The 19286-nt window shown below is 36.9% G+C and overlaps 1 protein-coding gene across 5 annotated transcripts; it reads left to right on the forward strand.

Annotated features, from left to right (window-relative positions):
- Window positions 1-1629: 1629 nt before the first annotated feature.
- SPATA22 (spermatogenesis associated 22) lies at window positions 1630-18915 on the forward strand. 5 transcript variants are annotated; one of them, XM_073890204.1, is made up of 10 exons: window positions 1630-1790; window positions 5330-5356; window positions 5666-5740; window positions 7507-7635; window positions 9635-9695; window positions 9824-9919; window positions 12612-12951; window positions 15305-15434; window positions 15884-15981; window positions 18593-18915. In XM_073890204.1, the coding sequence occupies exons 3-10, from the start codon at window positions 5698-5700 to the stop codon at window positions 18782-18784; spliced, it is 1089 nt and encodes a 362-aa protein (XP_073746305.1). In that variant the 5' UTR covers window positions 1630-1790; window positions 5330-5356; window positions 5666-5697; the 3' UTR covers window positions 18785-18915. The 5 variants fall into 5 exon arrangements, with proteins under 5 accessions (XP_073746305.1, XP_073746303.1, XP_073746304.1 ...); XM_073890202.1 differs by lacking the exon at window positions 1630-1790 and adding an exon at window positions 3842-3969; XM_073890203.1 differs by lacking the exon at window positions 1630-1790 and adding an exon at window positions 3860-3963.
- Window positions 18916-19286: the final 371 nt, after the last annotated feature.

Below are 19286 nucleotides of genomic sequence, written 5' to 3' on the forward strand. Positions count from 1 at the left end.
CTTACTGGCCGCACAGACTCTTCATTGGAATGTATTACTCAATAGGGGGCCTTATTAGGGGAAACTATCCAGAATACTAAAGATGATTACATCCTTTTGGAAAAATGACTGAACAAAATCAGGTTTGATTTCATGCTCAATCATCCAGAAAGTCAAGTATGTTCAAGTACTGGAAATACTATGTACTAGTAATGTCAGATTGTTTGATAGGGGTACAAGAGTAATTCATTACAACCACAGAGTAGTTTCATTTATAATTAAATTTCCCACATGTTATATCAGTTTATTCATATATTCACTTTCTAAGATAGGGTGGGTTCCCATTGTAGTGCTAAAGGAAAAATCCCTCAGCTACCAGGAGAAAATTGGGCCTGGGACCCAAGTTTTCTGATTCTGAGCCCAGTGTTTTTTACAGAACAGGGTGCTTCCTGTTATTTTTGGACTTTCCCAAAGTTCTAATTTTGCTCTTTTGGAATTCACATAAACAGTTACTACAGTGTGCTCAGGAAACAAACAAGCATACAAACAAAACATATGTTAGAGAATATAAAATGTGAATGTTTCATAACACTTCATAAATTAATCCCTATGTTCTTCCTTTAAGAGATTATAATGCAGAGATAAAGCAAATAATGAAATCCAAATTTACACATTAAAATTACCGTTCTAACCTAAGAAAAAGCCTCTGTAGCCTTTGATTTTCTATCCACATCAATGTACAGAGAACACTTCAGTATAGAGATGCTAAAAACAAGCCTAAATGTAAACAAATGATAGTTGTATTGTTTACTTTGGTTTTAAGAGTTGTAACTATGGTGAATTATTAACACTTGATTATGTTTTGTTTCTTTTCTGCTGATTGTGGTTAGTTCTGTCCTTTGCCCTAGTCTCTCTGGAAATGCTGCCTCGGTTATTTACTCGTAGCTGGCACAAATTACTTGCATTTCGAGGCTTGTTTTATGGAATTTTAACAGATCAGCACTTCGAAGCACATTTAACATTCATAAATAAAGTTTCCCTTACATGTCAAAATGAATAACTTTTTTGAGAGTTAATGAATTACAGCAATTCTGTCCTATACTTACCTTGTTTATTGTGTACAGAGTTTGTCTTCTGCGGAAAGCTTTATTAGAAAAAAGGAGAGCATTTCCTTAGAACTAGAGCAACAGAGGCTTTTCATACTCTTATACCAAGTTAACTTCCGAAAGATTTTTAACTCCCTGTTTCCCAAAGCACACCAAATTTTTGAGCCCTACAAAATCTACAAATTTTTATTAGTCTAATTCTTTCTTGAGAATTCAAAGAACTGATGATATACAAAGTGGAACTCTTTCTAGTTATCACCATCTCACTATTAGGTTGAATATTTAATGTTCTGAAATATTTAAAAGAATAAGCCTAATAATTTCCAGCACTACAAATGTTTTGTAGGGGTGGTGGTGCCTGATTTATTAGTAAAATAATGTAGTATAAAACATATTCTCCTAAAGGGAGAATAAATTTTTCATTGTCTTGGTCATCCAATAAATTCATGCAAAAAATTTTGTGGGAGACATATTTAAGATGTTGTTTACAAAATAGTATGACTGGGAGATAAGGAGAGTCTTCTTTCCAATATTACATATAAGGAAGGTATCTCATTCATAATGCGATTGTCCAGCAGTCATATAATCAAACTTCTCTATTTAAATTTTTTCCTTCCTTTGTGGCCCTCTTGCTGTCACCCATCCTGACCAACCTTCCAGATGAAAATAAATCAATGTAGCCAGAACAAGATTGGGATAAAATAGGTAAGCTTATACACTGCTAGTAAAGATTCCACATTGATCATGTCTGCGGGCCTGACAGATGTAACACAGCATGTTGCTCATAGTGGATTTAAAGTATTTGGGGTTTTGTTGTTTTTGTTGTTGTTTAAGATTTTATTTATTTTGACAGAGAGAGACAGTGAGAGAAGGAACACAAGCAGGGGGAGTGGGAGAGGGAGAAGCAGGCTTCCTGCTGAGCAGAGAGCCCAATGCAGGGCTTGATCCCAGGACCCTGGGATCATGACCTGAGCCAAAAGCAGACGCCTAACAACTGAGCCACCCAGGCACCCCTAAAGTATTTGTTTTTAATGAGAAATCCATTTTTGGGGTGTGTGTGTGTGTGTGTGTGTGTGTGTGTGTGTGTGTGTGTGTGTTAGTGTGTATCTATCAGGTCAAAATCTGTTTCCCCAACGCTTTCAGTCATATTTAAAAATCTCCTTTTTGGAACCGTGACAACGAACATGTCTTTTCAGACATTTTATTGTGTGAAATCTTCTCTTTTCCAGATTAGATGAAGACACAATTCCTTCAAACTTATTCCTTAGTTTGGCATTCATACTTATTTTCCTCCTTTTTTTTTAAGAGGGGGGAGGAGCAGAGGGAGGAGGGAGAGAATATTACGCAGGCTCCACACCTAGTGGGGCACCTGATGTGGGGCTTGATCTCACAACACTGAGATCACGACCTGAGCCAAAATCAAGAGTCCAACCCTTAACCGAATGAACCACCCAGGTGCCCCTCATTCTCCTTCTTTTGACTTAATCTTATAAAATTTGACCCTCCAACAATGCAAGGTTTAAGAGTGCTGACCTCCAAGCAGTTGAAAATCCTTGTATAACTTTTGATTCCCCAATAACTTAAATTGCTAATAGACTACTGTCGCCTAGAAGACTTACCAAGTCAATTAACACATATTTTGCCTATGTATTATATACTGTATCCTTACAATAAAGTAAGCTTGAGAAAAAAAATATTAAGAAAATCATGACAGAAAATACATGTACAGTACTGTACTCTAAAAAATCCATATATCACTGGGCCTGCACAGTTCAAACCTGTGTTGTTCAAGGGTCAACTGTATTAATATGTCTCATGGTTTCATAGTCTTGGCCTGTACTAATAACCTTCCCTCCGTCTCTAGACCCTCTGCGTTTCTGTTCACCTATCCCAGTCTTCAAATGGTCGGAAGTTATAGTAACAAAAAAGCATGTCTTGGACTCCACAGACAGAGCTAGGATTACTATTTCTGGCCTATAGTAAACATTCAGTAAATAGCAGCTACTGTTATTAAATAAAGGCTAACATTTATTGAGCATTTACTGTGTGCCAGGACTGTTCACTTTCTTTTTTAATACGTTGAGGGTAGTTGATCAGATAGTCATTGCTGTTTTACTGAGAAGGGAAACGTAGGTTTAGAGGAGGTAAATAACCTGCCCAAGACCAGGGGGCCAGGAAGTGACCGTCTGTCGCGGGAGGGCCAGAGCCGTGGTCACTGCACCATTGCGCTTCCTGTTCCCGGCCTCAAGTGCTTGTTCTCTCCACTGAGCTCACGCAGCACAGGCCCAGCCTTCCTGACTGCTCTCAGATTTGCAAGGCCCGCTTCTGAACCGGCCTCAGCTCTCCCACTGAGGGTCCCGCCAGGAGACTTTAATTCCCAGCCCTGACCAAGCAAGGAAGCTAGCCCGATGACCTGGTTTTGAGGCCTGTGGCATTTGAATTATTCTCTTCTAGGTGAACTCCCAGCGTCTCACAGACTGATGCCTAGAACCTAAAAAATATGTGTGCGAGGGGAGGAGGGGGGCAGGGAAGTGTTGGGCGACCAGTCCTGGATACGCCTCAGCAGGGAACAGAAACAGGTTTGTCCCTAGAGCCGTTCCTGCGCCGCGTACTTCACAGTTGTGAACGGGAGGGCAGGTGCGTTAACGTTCCTGAGACAGGCGGCATGTGCCTCTCTCACCGTCCACATACCTGACGACGCCATTATGCCACTGACTGCGCCTGCGCAGTTGGAGGCGCGGGAGGCGGTGCACCTGCGTAAAGCTCGACTTCTCGCGCTTTTTCGGAGGCCGGGAAGTAGGCCGTAGCAGACTGGAGTGTGTCGGCGACGGGTGACAGGGCGGCCGGCGAGGGTTGTTGGAGGCGTGGGAACCTGAAGGTTGAAGTTGCGTGTCGTGTTGGCTGGAGGGCCAAGAAGGGGAAGACGTATTGTCCCAAGTTACCAAATTGTCCCACTCCCTGCATCAGTAGAGGTCGTTGGAAGAGAACTTATCCCTGACTGGACCGCCCAGGAGGAGCCATAATAGGCCCTCCTGGCCTCCATTTGAGGCAGTGGTCTTTGTGGGGGATGCGTGTGTGAGTGTGTGTGTGTGCGTGTGTGCGCGCGCACTGCCAACCACATTACTGCCGTCGGGGTCCAGTTAGAAGCTGCGGTCAGGCAGCTCAGGGTCCTTGACTCCACGGTCGGGGGGGAGGATGTCGTACTTTTGTTGGTTTTGTTTGCGTGGTACTCAGAAACGTAATAGCCCTTGGAAGCCCCTCTCTAGGTTCAGGGTGTGCGTTGCATTGGTATTTCTATGATGAGAAAACGTTGCGTAACCTCTGTTTTGCTTCCTAGGATGACATCAAGAATATTTTCTAAAGGACCTGCCACATCCGGCTTCAAGCCGAAGATGTGGAACCAAAGCAGAAATAGTCCCTGCCCTTACGTTTCCCAAGTTTTATTTCTTTAAATGATATTTGGACATTAATGTTTACCTCAGTATGATTTATATTGTTACTTAGTTGTGTTCATGTCTGTTTTCCTCATTGAATAGTGAATTTAGGAGCAGAAATTAGCTTATTATGTTTGTGTTTTGCCTTTTCATGTAATGATTAAGTGTTTGTTGAATTAAATTGGGATTGAAATATATTAGGAGGCTAAACAGGGAAAAATTTACAACATATTTTGTTGTAGAAGAAAAAACTTGTTTCACTTGTTGGAGTTATATAGACACTAAATAGAAACTTATCATTACAATTATTCTGGATATTGAGGCCTTAGTCTTTGGTATTATATAATATAGGGATCTCAAATTAATGGCCAAAGCAAGTGATCTGCACAGTGTTTTAAAGCGAGATAGAGCATGTTCTCACGTGGTTAGTTCAATTGTTTGTGTTTTCTCTGTGGCATTGTAAGCATACCAGTTTGCCAGTGTTGTAGTCCATTTCCCTCTGTATAAATCTGGTTCAGAACTGTTGTTACTGTGGGTCCTTGGTCCTGGAATACATTGTGTAGAGTGTGTGAAAGTCCATGTATCTTTAGGAAGCAAGGTTATAGCCACCTTAGTCCTAATCAATTTCGAACAGAGTTGGAAAAATAGATTATATTATAAATTCTTATTCAGGAAGCAAAAGATTCTGTAAAGTGATTCCCTTATCAGGTTTGAAACTGTAGTGTTAAATCATAATTTCAGTAATTACTAGGCTGAGAATTTGATTTTTTTTGTCGATACAATTTGAGTTGCAAATTTCTTTCTTTGAAGATTTAGTCAAACAACTTCATTTGTAAATTTGGAATGCACAGACTTTTTTAAAAAATTTTTTTATTGTTATGTTAATCACCATGTATTACATCATTAGTTTTTGATGCAGTGTTCCATGATTCATTGTTTGTTCATAACACCCAGTGCTCCATGCAGAACGTGCCCTCCTCAATACCCATCACCAGGCTAAACCCAACCCCCTACCCCCCTCCCCTCTAGAACCCTCAGTTTGTTTTTCAGAGTCCATCATCTCTCATGGTTCGTCTCCCCCTCTGACATACTCCCCTTTTCTTCCTCTTCTGTTATCTTCTTCTTTATCTTTTTTCTTAAAATATGTTTGGAATGCACAGACTTTGATATTGAAGGAAATGAAGAGAAACCTAAGTGAAAATTCAACTCGAAGTACAGCAGGTATTGAAGAATTTTATTGTTTGATTTTAGTTATTAAATTTTTATTTTAAATTTTGTATATTTTTCTATACCATGTAAACCATGTGTAGTTTATAGATGGAACATTTTGGAAGGAACTTTTTAAAAAGATTGAACATATAGTCTAGCCTCTTTACTTTTTAGGTCCAAGGAAATAAAATAACTTAGTCAAAACATTTAGTGGCAGAGGTGGGAGTAAAATGAAACATTCCTGGATTTACCCTAGTATTCTTTCTACAAACCCTATGTGGTTGACTTGTTTTTCACTTTTAAGCTGAAAACAAAAAAATTGATTTATTTCTATTTGTATTTGTGACTTACTTATTTAAAATATTTCCAGAAGCACTTCTGTCTCCCTAACAATTTCCCCTACCATTTCTGCTTTCCCAATTTACTAGTTAGTAAAAGGACAGAGGGTAAGAATGAAGAGAACCAGGGGAATGGTGATAATACACAGTGTAGACAGTAATAACTTTATGGTGGCTGTACTGTATTCTAGCCATTTAATTTTACATATTAATTTATTTAATCCTTACACCAGCCTTCTGGGATAGTCATTATTATTATCATTCCTGTTTTCCAGATGAGAAACTAAGGCACAGAGAGGTTACATAAGTAATTTATGAAGTAGCAGAGCCAGCATTTGAACCTAGGAATCTGGCTCTAGTGTCCATGCTCTTAATCCCTGTTTTATCCTGCTTCTCTGGGTATGTCATAATAGCACAATGAGTTAAGAAAATTGCCCAAATTTATACTTCAAAGTTGTGATTCAAAACCAGGCAATCTTATTTCAGAGCTCACATAATTTTCCCAACCTTTTATCAGACGGTTATCACAGAGTCTGTGTTTTTCCCATAGTACAAGTGTTGATGGACCAGCTAGAGTATGATCTAGTGGCAAGATACCTGAACTGAGAGTTAGGAAGCTTGGGTCCTATCTAGGCACTGTGCAAGGTTTTTGGACCCTCCCCTTTTTTTTGTCTGAGATCCCTTCTAGTTTTAGTGTTTATAAATTCTGACTTTTGTCTTGACTTGAGATCCCAGGCCTCCCATCTGGAGGGCTTGGAGGTAATATTTATTTATCCCTCATGTGGATTGAATATTATCACTTTAAGCATTCTGAAGATGAGCCACAGAAAATATGCATTACAGACACCTGGAGTGCATGTTAAAATTGCAGAGTTTTGGATTCCAAACTAAATCTGTTGAAATAAAATTTATAAGAGTGGGTTCTAGGAACTGGCATGTTAAGCACAATTCCATGTAAATCTTAGTCAAACTAAAGTTGGAGAACCATGGCCCTAAAGAGTGTGCTGTCATAATCCAAAGAGTGGTTAGGATTTTGGAAAGCATGGGTCAGAGTTTGGTTCTCCCTCACCTTTATTGTACTTGAAGGGCCCCCTCCAGTTGACATGGTAATAAGCAAGCACAGAAAGGAAATAAGGAAAACAAAAAGTGGATTTGGAAATGGTTGGGGGGGGTGAGGAAGGAGATGGGAATGACTTCCATGTAAGAGGAATTAAATCAGTGTTAATGTAGAACAAGAAAGGAGTTTTTATAGAGACAAATGAGGTTATTTGGGACCTTAAAAAGAACGTAAAAATCAATCCAAAGATGTAGAAATATATCTGTAATAAATATAAAATTAACATATCGAAGTAGACAAATTAAAGTTGTTATTATATACAGTTATTCTATAACTGGATCTATTTGCTATAATGTACTAATTTATTGGTACATTCAATTTAGGCTGTTTGCCTGTACCATTGTTCAATCAGAAAAAGAGGAATAGACAGCCATTAACATCCAATCCACTTACAAATGATCCAAGTATCAGTACTGCTTCTGACAGTTATGATTTCCCTCCTCTACCACCAGGTAAGAAAATAAGGTGAAAATTTTCAGAAAATAGGAATTAGGATTATAGAAAATTATCATTTTTATTTTATTATAATGGAAATAGAAAGTTTATTTTTTTTTCTTCTTTCCCCTATCCAAATATAGGGATTACTTGGCTCTTTCTGAACATTCCAGTACAGTAGTTTGAGTTTCCTTGTCTACAAGGGTGGCTTAGCATTTAAATGGAGTATCTTAGATCTGGAGCCTTTGTTCTAATGAAGTTGTAACCCACATTATAAAGATTTGTTTTTTCTTTTTCAAGATATATGGATATTGTGACTTAGGCATGTGGTGATAAAGAATGGGAAGCTCAAGTTGCCTCAGGAATTGGGATATGTGTACACATGAACACAGGAAAAATGGGAGAAAATTTAGACCTTAGGAAGGGTAGAAGCCTAAAATTTCTACTGCTTGGCTTTTTTCTCTTCTGATAGCATTTTGCCTTTTTTCATTTGTTGCTTTATTTCTCTCATCCAGTTGGCTTCCTTATAGCTTTAACTAGCCCATGAACTAAATTGTCCTTGCTGGAAGTTAACATAGCCTTTTAGTTCTAGTTCTCAGAGTCCACTGTTGACTGCCTTCTGTATCTGTTGATTAAATTCTAAAGATAGCCTTTGGTTCAGCACATCTTTTATTTTTTTTTTAATTTTTTTTGTTATGTTAATCACCATACATTACATCATTAGTTTTGGATGTAGTGTTCCATGATTCATTGTTTGTGCATAACACCCAGTGGTTCAGCACATCTTTTTAAGTAAGGTCACTAAAATTCTGGTTTAGCTTTATGATTAGGCCTCTCATCTCTGCAACAATTAGCTGTGGTGGTGGGTGCTGAGCGGTCTTAATATTTGCTGACTTTTTATTTCTCTTCAGAAGATGGCACGGACAGCCAGGCATTCTGAAATATACTTGGTATATGCTGGTTATATACATTTATATATTTTTGAGGCTACTTTAAAAATCTTTAATAGGATTTTTTGCAACTAGAATTTTAAAATTTCTCTCTCTCTCTCTATATATATATGTTTGTTAATTTCATCCAGCATGCAACCATAGGCCTTAGTCTGCTTGTAAATCTATAATTATTTTCTTTTCTTCCACATTTGAGGAATTCAAAGTAGGAATTTTATATTATTTTCATTTTTATCTATAAAAGATAAAAATTCACATGGATGTACATAAATGGGCATTTATCTGGTCATCCTCTGCCAGCTTAAAAAATTCTCTGACATTTAAAATATTTTTATAAATAGCATGAATGTTGGCTTTGAAAAATAACAACAGTTGGAGCTACTCCATAGGGGAATGTTCATCCTCCTGAAGTACGGAACTGTCCAAGCTCTGAGCAAGATTACTATCTGTCAGAGACATAATAAGATTCTTACACTGGGTAACAGATAGGGCTAGATCAGTGTTTTTCAAATTTTTGTCTTGATCCATTAGTCTGGTTGAGAACCAATCTTTAAAGAAGGAAATAGAAGTGAATAGAGTAGAGTAGAAAATGTCAGGGGGCATCACACATGGTAAGGATACAAATTGATGTTGCAGTTTTGTTATGTTCTCTCTCCTTTGTCTTTCTCTTTCTGTCATGCACACCACGCATGTGTGTGTTGTGTGTGTGTGTGTGTACTGGGCTATGATGTACTTTTTGCTGTGGGTTGGGATCAAAATATTTAAGAAACATTGATTACACTGAATTCATGCTACAAAGTACAAGGTACCACACTAGAATTCATCATGGAAAAGATACAGATTAACTATTACCTTTGTTTAAAATACAATGGGAAAGAAAGACATCTATAAGAATTAATAAGACAAATTCTACAACAAAGTGCTGTTGAAGAACATATCCATATCTTCCAAGTCCTTTTCTTCTGCAGGCTTTTAGTTTTCTACCAATTAAATAAGTATGAAATAATTATTTTTTTTAAAGTGCTCCCTATCTTACTTTTTGTCTATGCTATCTGTATCTTTTGAGATTGGGCCTGGGAAGCTGTGGATCCAGAGTTGCCTCCTTTAATGAAAACAGTGAACACAGGGTAGGTGGAAAAATATACCAGTGACTGTAGTGTCTGTTACTGACTGATGTTATTCTTCATTGTATATTTTACATTTCTCACTTTGGAAACAAACTATTAATATTTAATAAGACATGTTTCCTTGAAAGGCAAATACCACATTCAGTTTCTCATCCTCTGAGAAGTCAAGATTCTGTGTCTAAATCTATTCAATCAAATACTGAAAGAAGCAAGAGTCATTGGAGGTGAGTTTACTTAAGATTTTTCTTTCTTCTATTCCTTCTCTTTCCCCTCTTTTTCTCTCCTCCATTCCCTCCTCCTCCATCTCTTCTTCCTTTCTCAGGCAAAATTACATGTAGGAAATTTTTATACTTAATAGTATAAAAACATAGTATTAGCTATGTTTTATAAAAGAAGTTTAAAAATGCTATATAAAACCTTAAAAATAGGCAAATTTGTCAGTGAATATGTTTCCAAAGAATTCCTCATTTTATAATGAAATTTCTGCCAATATTTATCATCATGCTTTGGATCATTAATAATCTAATTGACAGTAGGTGAAGAGTCAGGAATAACTGACTCTTTTATTTTAGTGTTGGATATATTTAGGAATTGACAACCAAATAGAATGGTCAATCTCACCCTAGTAAGACAGTCAGCTCCATGGTAAACAGAACAGAGTAAGAAAGAAAGATGATGACCAAAATGCATATGCATAAACAGTGATAGGTGCTCAAGAAATGAAGATGACTGTCAAGGAAGATGGTGAGGATGCTTCTGGATCATTGCCATAAGAATCTAAGTTTAATCCCTAAATATGATGAAAAAATAAATAGGGAAAGGACATGGATTATTTGTTAGAATGGATTTTAGTATTCTTGAGTAACTATTAACTGCTGAAGGAAATAATTTTGGGAACAAAGTATTAGAAAAACAACATCAAACACATATCATGTATCAGCCTTGTTTTGTGCTTTGATATGTTATTTTAATAATCCTTACAACAATCCTGTAAAGTGAGTATTACCTTCACTTTTAGTAGAGATACCATTTTTTTTTAAAGGGGAGAAACTTTTAATAAAGTAGCTAATAAATACATCAAAATAATATATGTATTTTAAAATTAGTTTTGATCATGCTAGTTTCCTCAGAACCAGTTAGTTAGTTTCTTTAGGATCAGGGCTTATTACCTAGGCCATTCAGTGGTTTGAGATGTCCTCAGAGGCAGTTTCAGCTGCAGGTGCTGTAAGAAAATCTGTTCTGACTAGCATTAGAGAATTAGGTAACATTGTAATCAGGACAGGCAGTCAGTATTAGATATTCCAGTTTGAAATCATAGATAATCTATCAGATAGTTGGAATATAACAACAGAAAATCCAGGGGCAAAAACCATTTGAAAACCCAAGTAGGCAGCTGAATCTGCTGAAGCTCTTTTAACTGGTTCTCTGCTTAGCTTTAGAATCTCTGCTTTACCTTCACATCCATGTAGCCTCAGTAAGAGCTTGTTCTTGGGATCTCATTGGACACCTAGATCCAAGGAGAAGGATCCAAAGCAGACACTACTCTTCCCTTCTCAGAAGCCACTACAACTTAAGCACGTTTCATGGTTGATGCTGAGGACCTGGCTGAGCTGGATTGGCTGCTGAAGCAGCTTCTTTGTGTGGGCTCATCCAGGAAGGTCAAAGGACTATGGTTCTTCCAGGGCTTGTCCCCAGGCCAGGAGCACCTCCTAGACAAAAATGTGGGAGGAAGTTGCAAATGCGTTGTTTATCAATAAGGAGTTGTGAAGTGGAAAGAAACTTTTCTAAACTGAATAATAAATGTGATTTCTATAGCCATGAGAGAGGAAAGGCAAAATTTGGTTTCTGTTCTCTCTATTGAAAATAAAATTGCTGTCATATGAAGAGGCGATCAATGTAGGAAAAATTTTATGGAGGTGTATCAGGCAGTTAATAAAAATACTAGTAATGTTTCTTCCTGTATATTGTGATGTTTATGATACTTACCAACTTTTAAAAGTTCGAAGTTATTCATGATTTCTTTTCTCATTAATTTCATACCTAATTTCGTACCTGATTTACTTAAGAAGGCTGCCCACATTATGCAAGCTTCAGGCCCCATACAGTCTGGACTTGTGCCTGGTCACTAGGGAATGTGGACTTTTCTTTGAATTATTTTCTCTAACAAGGGATGAGTTGTATTATTTGCCCCCTTGTAATACTGGTGATATTTTCAGGAAAATTATCCAGAAATAAGAATTTGTGACCTGGACTAGTTTCTCCCCGTGAACTCTTAACTGGTCTGCTTAGAAATTATACTTTTGATTTTGGCTTCATTAACATCATGTTCTCATCAGCTAATATAATTCACTTAGATTAATGTGGCTACTAAAATGTTGCAACACATTCATAAATTGGGCTTTTAGGTTATGTAGTAAAAGTACAAAATTTCTAATCAAATAGTTATCTACACTGCCTATATTTATTCTCCTTGTGATTTAAAAACACCTATAAGCCATAGTTTAACTTGTTAAAATTTTACTTTGTAGAAAATTTAAAAATAAATGTATAAAGAAGCAGGCAAATGTCCTCAGAATCTTACCATTCAGAGACAGCCACTGTCGTTTGAAAGCTTATATAGTTTAAAAATATACTTTATAGCACTGGACTCTGAGTTGGGAGACTAGGATTCTCTGGGTTCCAGATTGACAGTAACATGTTGTATAACTTGAGGCAAGTTACTTCCTCCCTCAATTTCATCACCTAAAAAGAGAGGTATAATGTATTGTAGTGTTGTTGTGATAATGTATTTGGAATTTCCAACTAGTCAGTAGTTACAAAGTACTTTATAAACCATAATTTTTCACTATTAATTTTTTAGAAGAAAAAGTATATAGAAACAAAAACTAATACTAATAAAAAAAAAACCTATTACAGCTACGAGGGCAACAAAAATACCAGCTGGAAAGCTTGGGATAGAAATGATGTTAGGCCTCAGTGCAAAAGAACAAACCTGGTGGCAAATGATGGAATAAATTCTTGTCCGAGGAGTTGGGGAGCTCAACAAGGGAAACAATTAAGAATATCAGAACCTCCTAACTCATCTCACCAAAGAGAAGCTGAAGTACTCAGACAAACACATTCGTCAAAAATACCTGGCTCCACAATGAGAGGTCTAGACAAAAACAGTGAGTTACAGGCATTTAAGCCTAATTTTCAACAAAATCAATTTAAGAAGAAAATGTTGGATGATATTTCAGAAAAAAGCACTCTCAAGGTAAACTTTTAAATATGGGACATTTACATTTAAAAATGAGATAAATATTTAGATTACAGAGATGAGAGCATTTAAAATCAATCTTATGGCATGCATTACATGGTTAACACAAATATCTAGTCCCATTGGCGTATATGAATGTTTCCAAAATATTTTCTTAAGGATTGTGAATGGCTGCTCCTTTTCATAGTTGCCTTAGAGTGTCCTACTGGGTTCTGAATTTCACTGTTGACTGATTATTGAGATGATGAGAGTTTATCCAGTACTTACAGAAGTTCTCCCAGTTTTTCATGTGTCAGTCTAAGTTTTTTATAACAACGGTCAGCAAACTCTTTGTAAAGGGCCAGATAGTAAATATTTTTTTACCTTATGAGTCATATTGTCTCTCTTAGGTATACCACCCAACTCTACTATTGTAGCTTGAAAGCAGCCATAGACAGTTCATAAATGAATAGGTTTGGCTGTGTTCCAGTAAAAGTTTACAAAAACAAACAACAGGTTAGATTTGGACTGCAGGCCAGAGTTTATTTTACCTTTCCAGCTTCATATTCTACCATCTACAAATTGTAGTCAAAAATGGCTCTATACTAGCCATTTCAGACCCTTCACAATTCTCTGAACATGATATGCCGTCTAATAGGACTCTGCTTTGGTTTGTATTTTTCCCTATACCTGTACATCAGACTTACTTCCTCCTTTCACCACTCCTTGCTCTAATTGTTCTTTGTAAATATCTTTTATATATTTTGTGTGCTGGTTGTTCACTACCTTCCTTTCCTTGTCCCCTGGTCCAGTAGATTCTTTACTCTCCACTCTTCTCTGTGCTCTGGAAGGCTAAGTTGTCCTACATATTGCAGCATCCTGAGGTCCCTAGGCTAGCTCTTGTTAGGGGTCAGCCAGTGGGAGTCACTGGCAGGAAATCAGACGGTGGAGAGAGAGGTTGGGTTTTCCCATTTTCTCCCTGTTTAAATGTTGTGTTGTAGGCGGTAGCTGTCCCTAAATGATACAGCTCTTCCATGAGTCCAGCTTTCACAGGTTTGGTAATTTTATTTCTTTCCCTTGCCCTTTCAGCCTAGGATGACAGAAATCTCTTATTGTTGTTAGTCTTTGAGGGCTTAAGTACCCTGTTTGTTCTGCCCATACACCTGTAAGAAGTCTTTTCAACAAGCCATTGGGGTAAATTTTTTTTTTTGCTAAAAATCTGACTAATGCAGCATATATCATAGTAGCTTTCTTTCTTTCTTTTTAAAGATGTCCCACTTTACCAGTAATTATTATTTTTTTAAAGAGCAGGGGGAGAAGCAGAGGGAGAGGGAGAGGGAGAAGCAGGCTCCCCGCCAAGCCAGGAATCCGATGTGTGCTCGATCCCAGGACCCTGGGATCATGACCTGAGCTGAAGGCAGATGCTTAACCATCTGAGTCACCCAGGGGCCCCTCATAGTGGCTTTCAACCTATGTTTCCTTGTACAAAAGAATGATATACTGTAGTTACCTTAGTAACTTTATGGCAGTAGCTCTCAATGGGAGGCATTCATATTTTGGTTAGGAGGGGGAGGAGAAGGGAAGGTAATTGTAGTTAGAAAAAAAATGTCCCATCAAGTGTTCTTTGATGTGCTCCTACCCCCACAAAGGAAAGTGCCCTCTTTCCCCCTGGGAAATTAGTACCTTGACGTACTGTATTCTAAGTTGATCTTTAAAAATGACAGACACATTCTCATCTTAGGGCCTTTATACTTTGCTATTCCCTCAATACTCACTTAACCTATTTAAAATAATAATTCCTGTTTCTCTTTATCCTTTTACCCTGTTTTTTTTTGTTCATAGAATATATCAATTCCTGACATTCTATTATGTATTTATTTGTTTGTTTTCTGAATACTCCATTAGAGGGCAAGATCTGTGAGATATCTTGTCTGTTTTATTCAGTGTTGTTTTCTCATTAGCTGTATTTGGCGCATAGTAAATGCCGGTAAGTACTTTTGGAATGAATGAGTGAATGTGTCTGGCTCCACTCTTAGAGTGTGAACATATTAGGGAAAGGAACTGTGTTTTACTCCCCTGTGTTTATCAGAGGATTAGCACATGATGCTTTAAAAATATTAAATGAATAAACAAATGAGTGAGTGAATGTCCATACAAATAATTCTCTTCTTGGTTTATTGTCTCCAAGTACATCCTAGTTTCTCCTCCTATAAAGTGCTAATGATGTCTTTAGGGGAATAACTGTACTAAAATTTTCATATTTTTTTACATATTTTATACATAAGGACCTAGAATCTTTTCATGGAAAGTGAAAGCGTATGATGAAAAAAATGAAAGGTTTTTCTAATGCTATGTTTTTATTTTTCAAAAGGAAGGCTCATTGTATCAGTTAAAGCTTAAGGAAAAAGATAATTCTTTAAGAATTATATCTGCAGTTATTGAAAGCATGAAGTACTGGCGTGAACATGCACAGAAAACTGTACTTCTTTTTGAAATATTGGGTAAGTATAGTACTTCAGAAAACCTCAGTAATACTATTTGGACAATAGTTTTGAATGTCTATAGGAATACCTAGGGGATCTTAAAAATAAAATTTGCAAAAGGAGATTATGGTTTATGAGGATTTTCTTCACTTCCTGGATTTGTTACTGATTTGTGTGACTTAAGATATATTTGGTTATTTATGGTAGTATTCTTCTGATTTATAATGTTAAAACGTGGAAGACTGTTTCAGGGGCTCTGACTTAACCCCTGAGTTGGATAGGGCCAGTTTTGTTTTTCTTAGCATAAAACAGCTTCAGAGATACTATTCCCTCTTACGATGTTGTCTTTATTATTGTATAAATAAAACTAGAAGAGCTTGGTGTAGGAATAAATATTACTTCCCACTGTTAAATTTTATTTGCATTTTACTAGCACTGATTTTCTCCCCTATTTTAATGTTGCTTAGCTGTTCTCGATTCAGCTGTTACACCTGGTCCATATTATTCAAAGACTTTCCTTATGAGAGATGGGAAAAATACTCTGCCTTGTGTATTTTATGAAATAGTGAGTATTTGTTTAAATATTCTTTGCAAAGCGTGTGCCAACAAAACATGCAAATGCGGGCTACAGTTCCATGGTAGTAGAAATTCTGTTAACAATTTGGTAATACTTTCAAAATTCTGTTTGGTTTTAGTTCTGACTTATAAAAGTTTATTTGTTCAGCTAATATAGATAACCTACTATGTGCCAGGTGCTGTGCTAGATGCAAGGGATACAAAGTGGAATGTAAGTGCTAAACAGCTCTTTCTCTCAGAGTTTATTATAATCTCAGAAAGAGTTACATAAGTGTTACACTGTGGTATGATAAATGGTAGAGTACAGGTATGTACAGTGTGCTATAAAAGTAGATAGGAAGGATGGGGCAGATCAGAGAAAGATTTTTGAAGAATGTAGTAACCTATCTTATCTTATGTATTTAAAGAGGAATAAATGAAGCCAAAGTGTGTTGGGAGAGGGGAGAGGTGGGAGGAATGCATTCTTAGGTGAGAGGGCAGCATATGCAAGGACATGAAGCTGAGAGCATAGATTTTTTTTTAAATTTTTTATTGTTATGTTAATCACCATACATTACATCATTATTTTTTAATTTTTTATTGTTACGTTAATCACCATACATTACATCATTAGTTTTTGATGTAGTGTTCCATGATTCATTGTTTGTGCGTAACACCCAGCGCTCCACGCAGAACGTGCCCTCTTTTTTTTTCTCCTCTTTCATACATTTTTTTAATCTTTAAATTTTTTATTATGTTAATCACCATGCATTACATTATTAGTTTGTGATGTAGTGTTCCACGATTCATTGTTTGTGCATAGCACCCAGTGCTCCATGCAGAACGTGCCCTCTTTAATACCCATCACCAGGCTAACCCATCCCCCCACCCCCCTCCCCTCTAGAACCCTCAGTTTGTTTTTCAGAGTCCATTGTCTCTCATGGTTCGTCTCCCCTTCCGATTTACCCCCCTTCATTCTTCCCCTCCTGCTATCTTCTTCTTTTTTTTTTCTTAACATATATTGCATTATTTGTTTCAGAGGTACAGATCTGTGATTCCACAGTCTTGCACAATTCACAGCGCTCACCATAGCACATACCCTCCCCAATGTCTATCACCCAGCCACCCCATCCCTCCCACCCCACCCCCACTCCAGCAACCCTCAGTTTGTTTCCTGAGATTAAGAATTCCTCATATCAGTGTGGTCATATGATGCATATCTTTCTCTGATTGACTGACTTCACTCAGCATAACACCCTCCAGTTCCATCCACGTCGTCATATGCACACATTTCTGTTGAGCATATACCTAGAAGTAAAATCACTGCATCATAATGCATGTGTATGTTCCAGTATAGTAGCTATTTACCAAAGAATTTTCCAAAGGTTTGTACTTATTTACCCTCTCACAATTAGTGTAGGTGAGTTACAGTTTCTCTGCATTCTTATCAACACTTAGTACTGTCAGTCTTTTTTATTTCAGTTATGTGGGTGTTTAGTGCTATCTTACTTTTCTACAGTTCCCTGGTGACTAATGAGGTTGGACACCTTATATGTTTACTGGCCACTTAGATACCTTCTTCTGTAAAGTCTGTTCAGGCCTCTTGTTCTTTTTTTTCTATTATTGTTTTATCCTTACTGATTTATTGGAGGGATTTTTTTCATGTGACTATTTTGGGTACAAGTTATTTGTCCATTATTTGTATTACAAATTTTTTCTCATACTCCATAGTTTGCTTTTTTAGTCTTAATGATGGCTTTTGAGGAATAGAAATTCTTCTTTTTAATATAGTCTTTTTAGCAATTATCAATACTACCTTTTGTAGCTAGTGCTTTTTATGACCATTTGGTGAAAGCAATTCCAGAATATGTACCTTTAATTAATGATTGAGAGGATTTGATGCTGGCTGGTCTTTTTCCATTTTACTAGTCCCATGAAAGGCATAGCCCTTTTGGGTCCCAACCCTAAGCCAGGGGTGAGGGTGGGAATGGTGACCAGAATCTCTTTTCCTTGGGAGCCTCTGATTCCATTTTTTATCTCCCAGTCCTAGGAGCTTGTCAAAAGCTCTGCTCAGTTTCTTAGACTCTCAACTGCCTTGACTATTCTTGACAGATAATCTCAAGGGGAAACATCCCTAAATGTCAAGCCCCACTTTGGACTCCTGTCCTCTCCCAGATGGTAGTCTCTCTACTCCCTCACTGCATTGGTATCTCTAATGTCTACAAGGAGATTTAAAAATGTTTCATCCAGCTATTCTAGCTGTTCTTAGCTAGAGAGTTGGTCTGAACTACCTGTCTGCTGTCTACTGGAAGTGGAACTCTAGCAGTCTAATAAAGTGAATAATTCATGTGCCATTACACTGGGAGTTATTCAGTCTTTTAAGAAGCAACAGCTCACCAGCTTGAAAGAAGCCCTACCCAAGTGAAGGTCTTTCCTCTGTGATAGGCACCCATATATGCCTAGCTATCATGGTTTTACCAGTGGTGGGGCCCTAAATCAGGTGAGGGAATTACAGCTTTTTGGGGTGATTCATATTTAATTGGTCATGATTAGTTTTAAAAAACTGAAATTCAGATGAAGTAAAAAAATAACTTCTTTGATATTTATTTTTTTAAAAACAGGATCGTGAACTTCCGAGACTGATAAGAGGCCGGGTTCATAGGTGTGTTGGAAACTATGACCAGAAAAAGAATATTTTCAAATGTGTTTCTGTTAGACCAGCATCTGTTTCTGAACAAAAAACTTTCCAAGCGTTTGTTAAAATTGTAGATGCTGAGATGAGGTATTATACTGATACAATGAATGAAATTTAAATAGTGATAAGGGAAGTTTAAATAGTATAATTTAAAGCATTTTCCTATTATTGTTTAAATGATCATCTCCATGGTTATAGCTACTGTTTTGTATTTCATTTGTTGAATTAAAATATTTCAATTCTTTTAAATGTGGAAAGTTTTTTCTATGAAAATAGTACATTTACTAAAATGAAATAACGATTTCTAGAAACAAATGCTCAAAATAATAGGAATAGATGCTTATTTAACATGATGTAATAATATCTTCGAGTCAGCCCAAAAGCCAACATCAAGCTTAATGGGGAAATATAGACATTCTCACTAAAATCAGGAATAAGACAAGGGTGCCCACTCTCAGTACTGTTATCAAGCATTATACTGGAGCTACTAGTCTATGCAGTTCATTTAATTATTTCAAATATTTAGTGAGCATATGTAATATATATGTATATATTTATGTATAATTTGCATTTAATTCTCTATTTCCTTATATCTGTCCTTCTAAAATGCATCTGCACTC

Source organism: Callorhinus ursinus, unplaced genomic scaffold, assembly GCF_003265705.2.
Source record: "Callorhinus ursinus isolate GAN/ISIS: 27379988/994484 unplaced genomic scaffold, GSC_fseal_2.0 scaffold133, whole genome shotgun sequence".
Taxonomy (NCBI): domain Eukaryota; kingdom Metazoa; phylum Chordata; class Mammalia; order Carnivora; family Otariidae; genus Callorhinus; species Callorhinus ursinus.

Excerpts from the sequence above, each read along its gene's own strand:
- SPATA22 (XM_073890204.1), top strand. The coding sequence starts at position 5,698 with ATGAAGAGAAACCTAAGTGAAAATTCAACTCGAAGTACAGCAG. Across the intron at positions 12,952-15,304 it reads CAGAAAAAAGCACTCTCAAG|GAAGGCTCATTGTATCAGTT; the intron begins GTAAACTTTTAA and ends ATTTTTCAAAAG. Across the intron at positions 15,435-15,883 it reads ACTTCTTTTTGAAATATTGG|CTGTTCTCGATTCAGCTGTT; the intron begins GTAAGTATAGTA and ends AATGTTGCTTAG.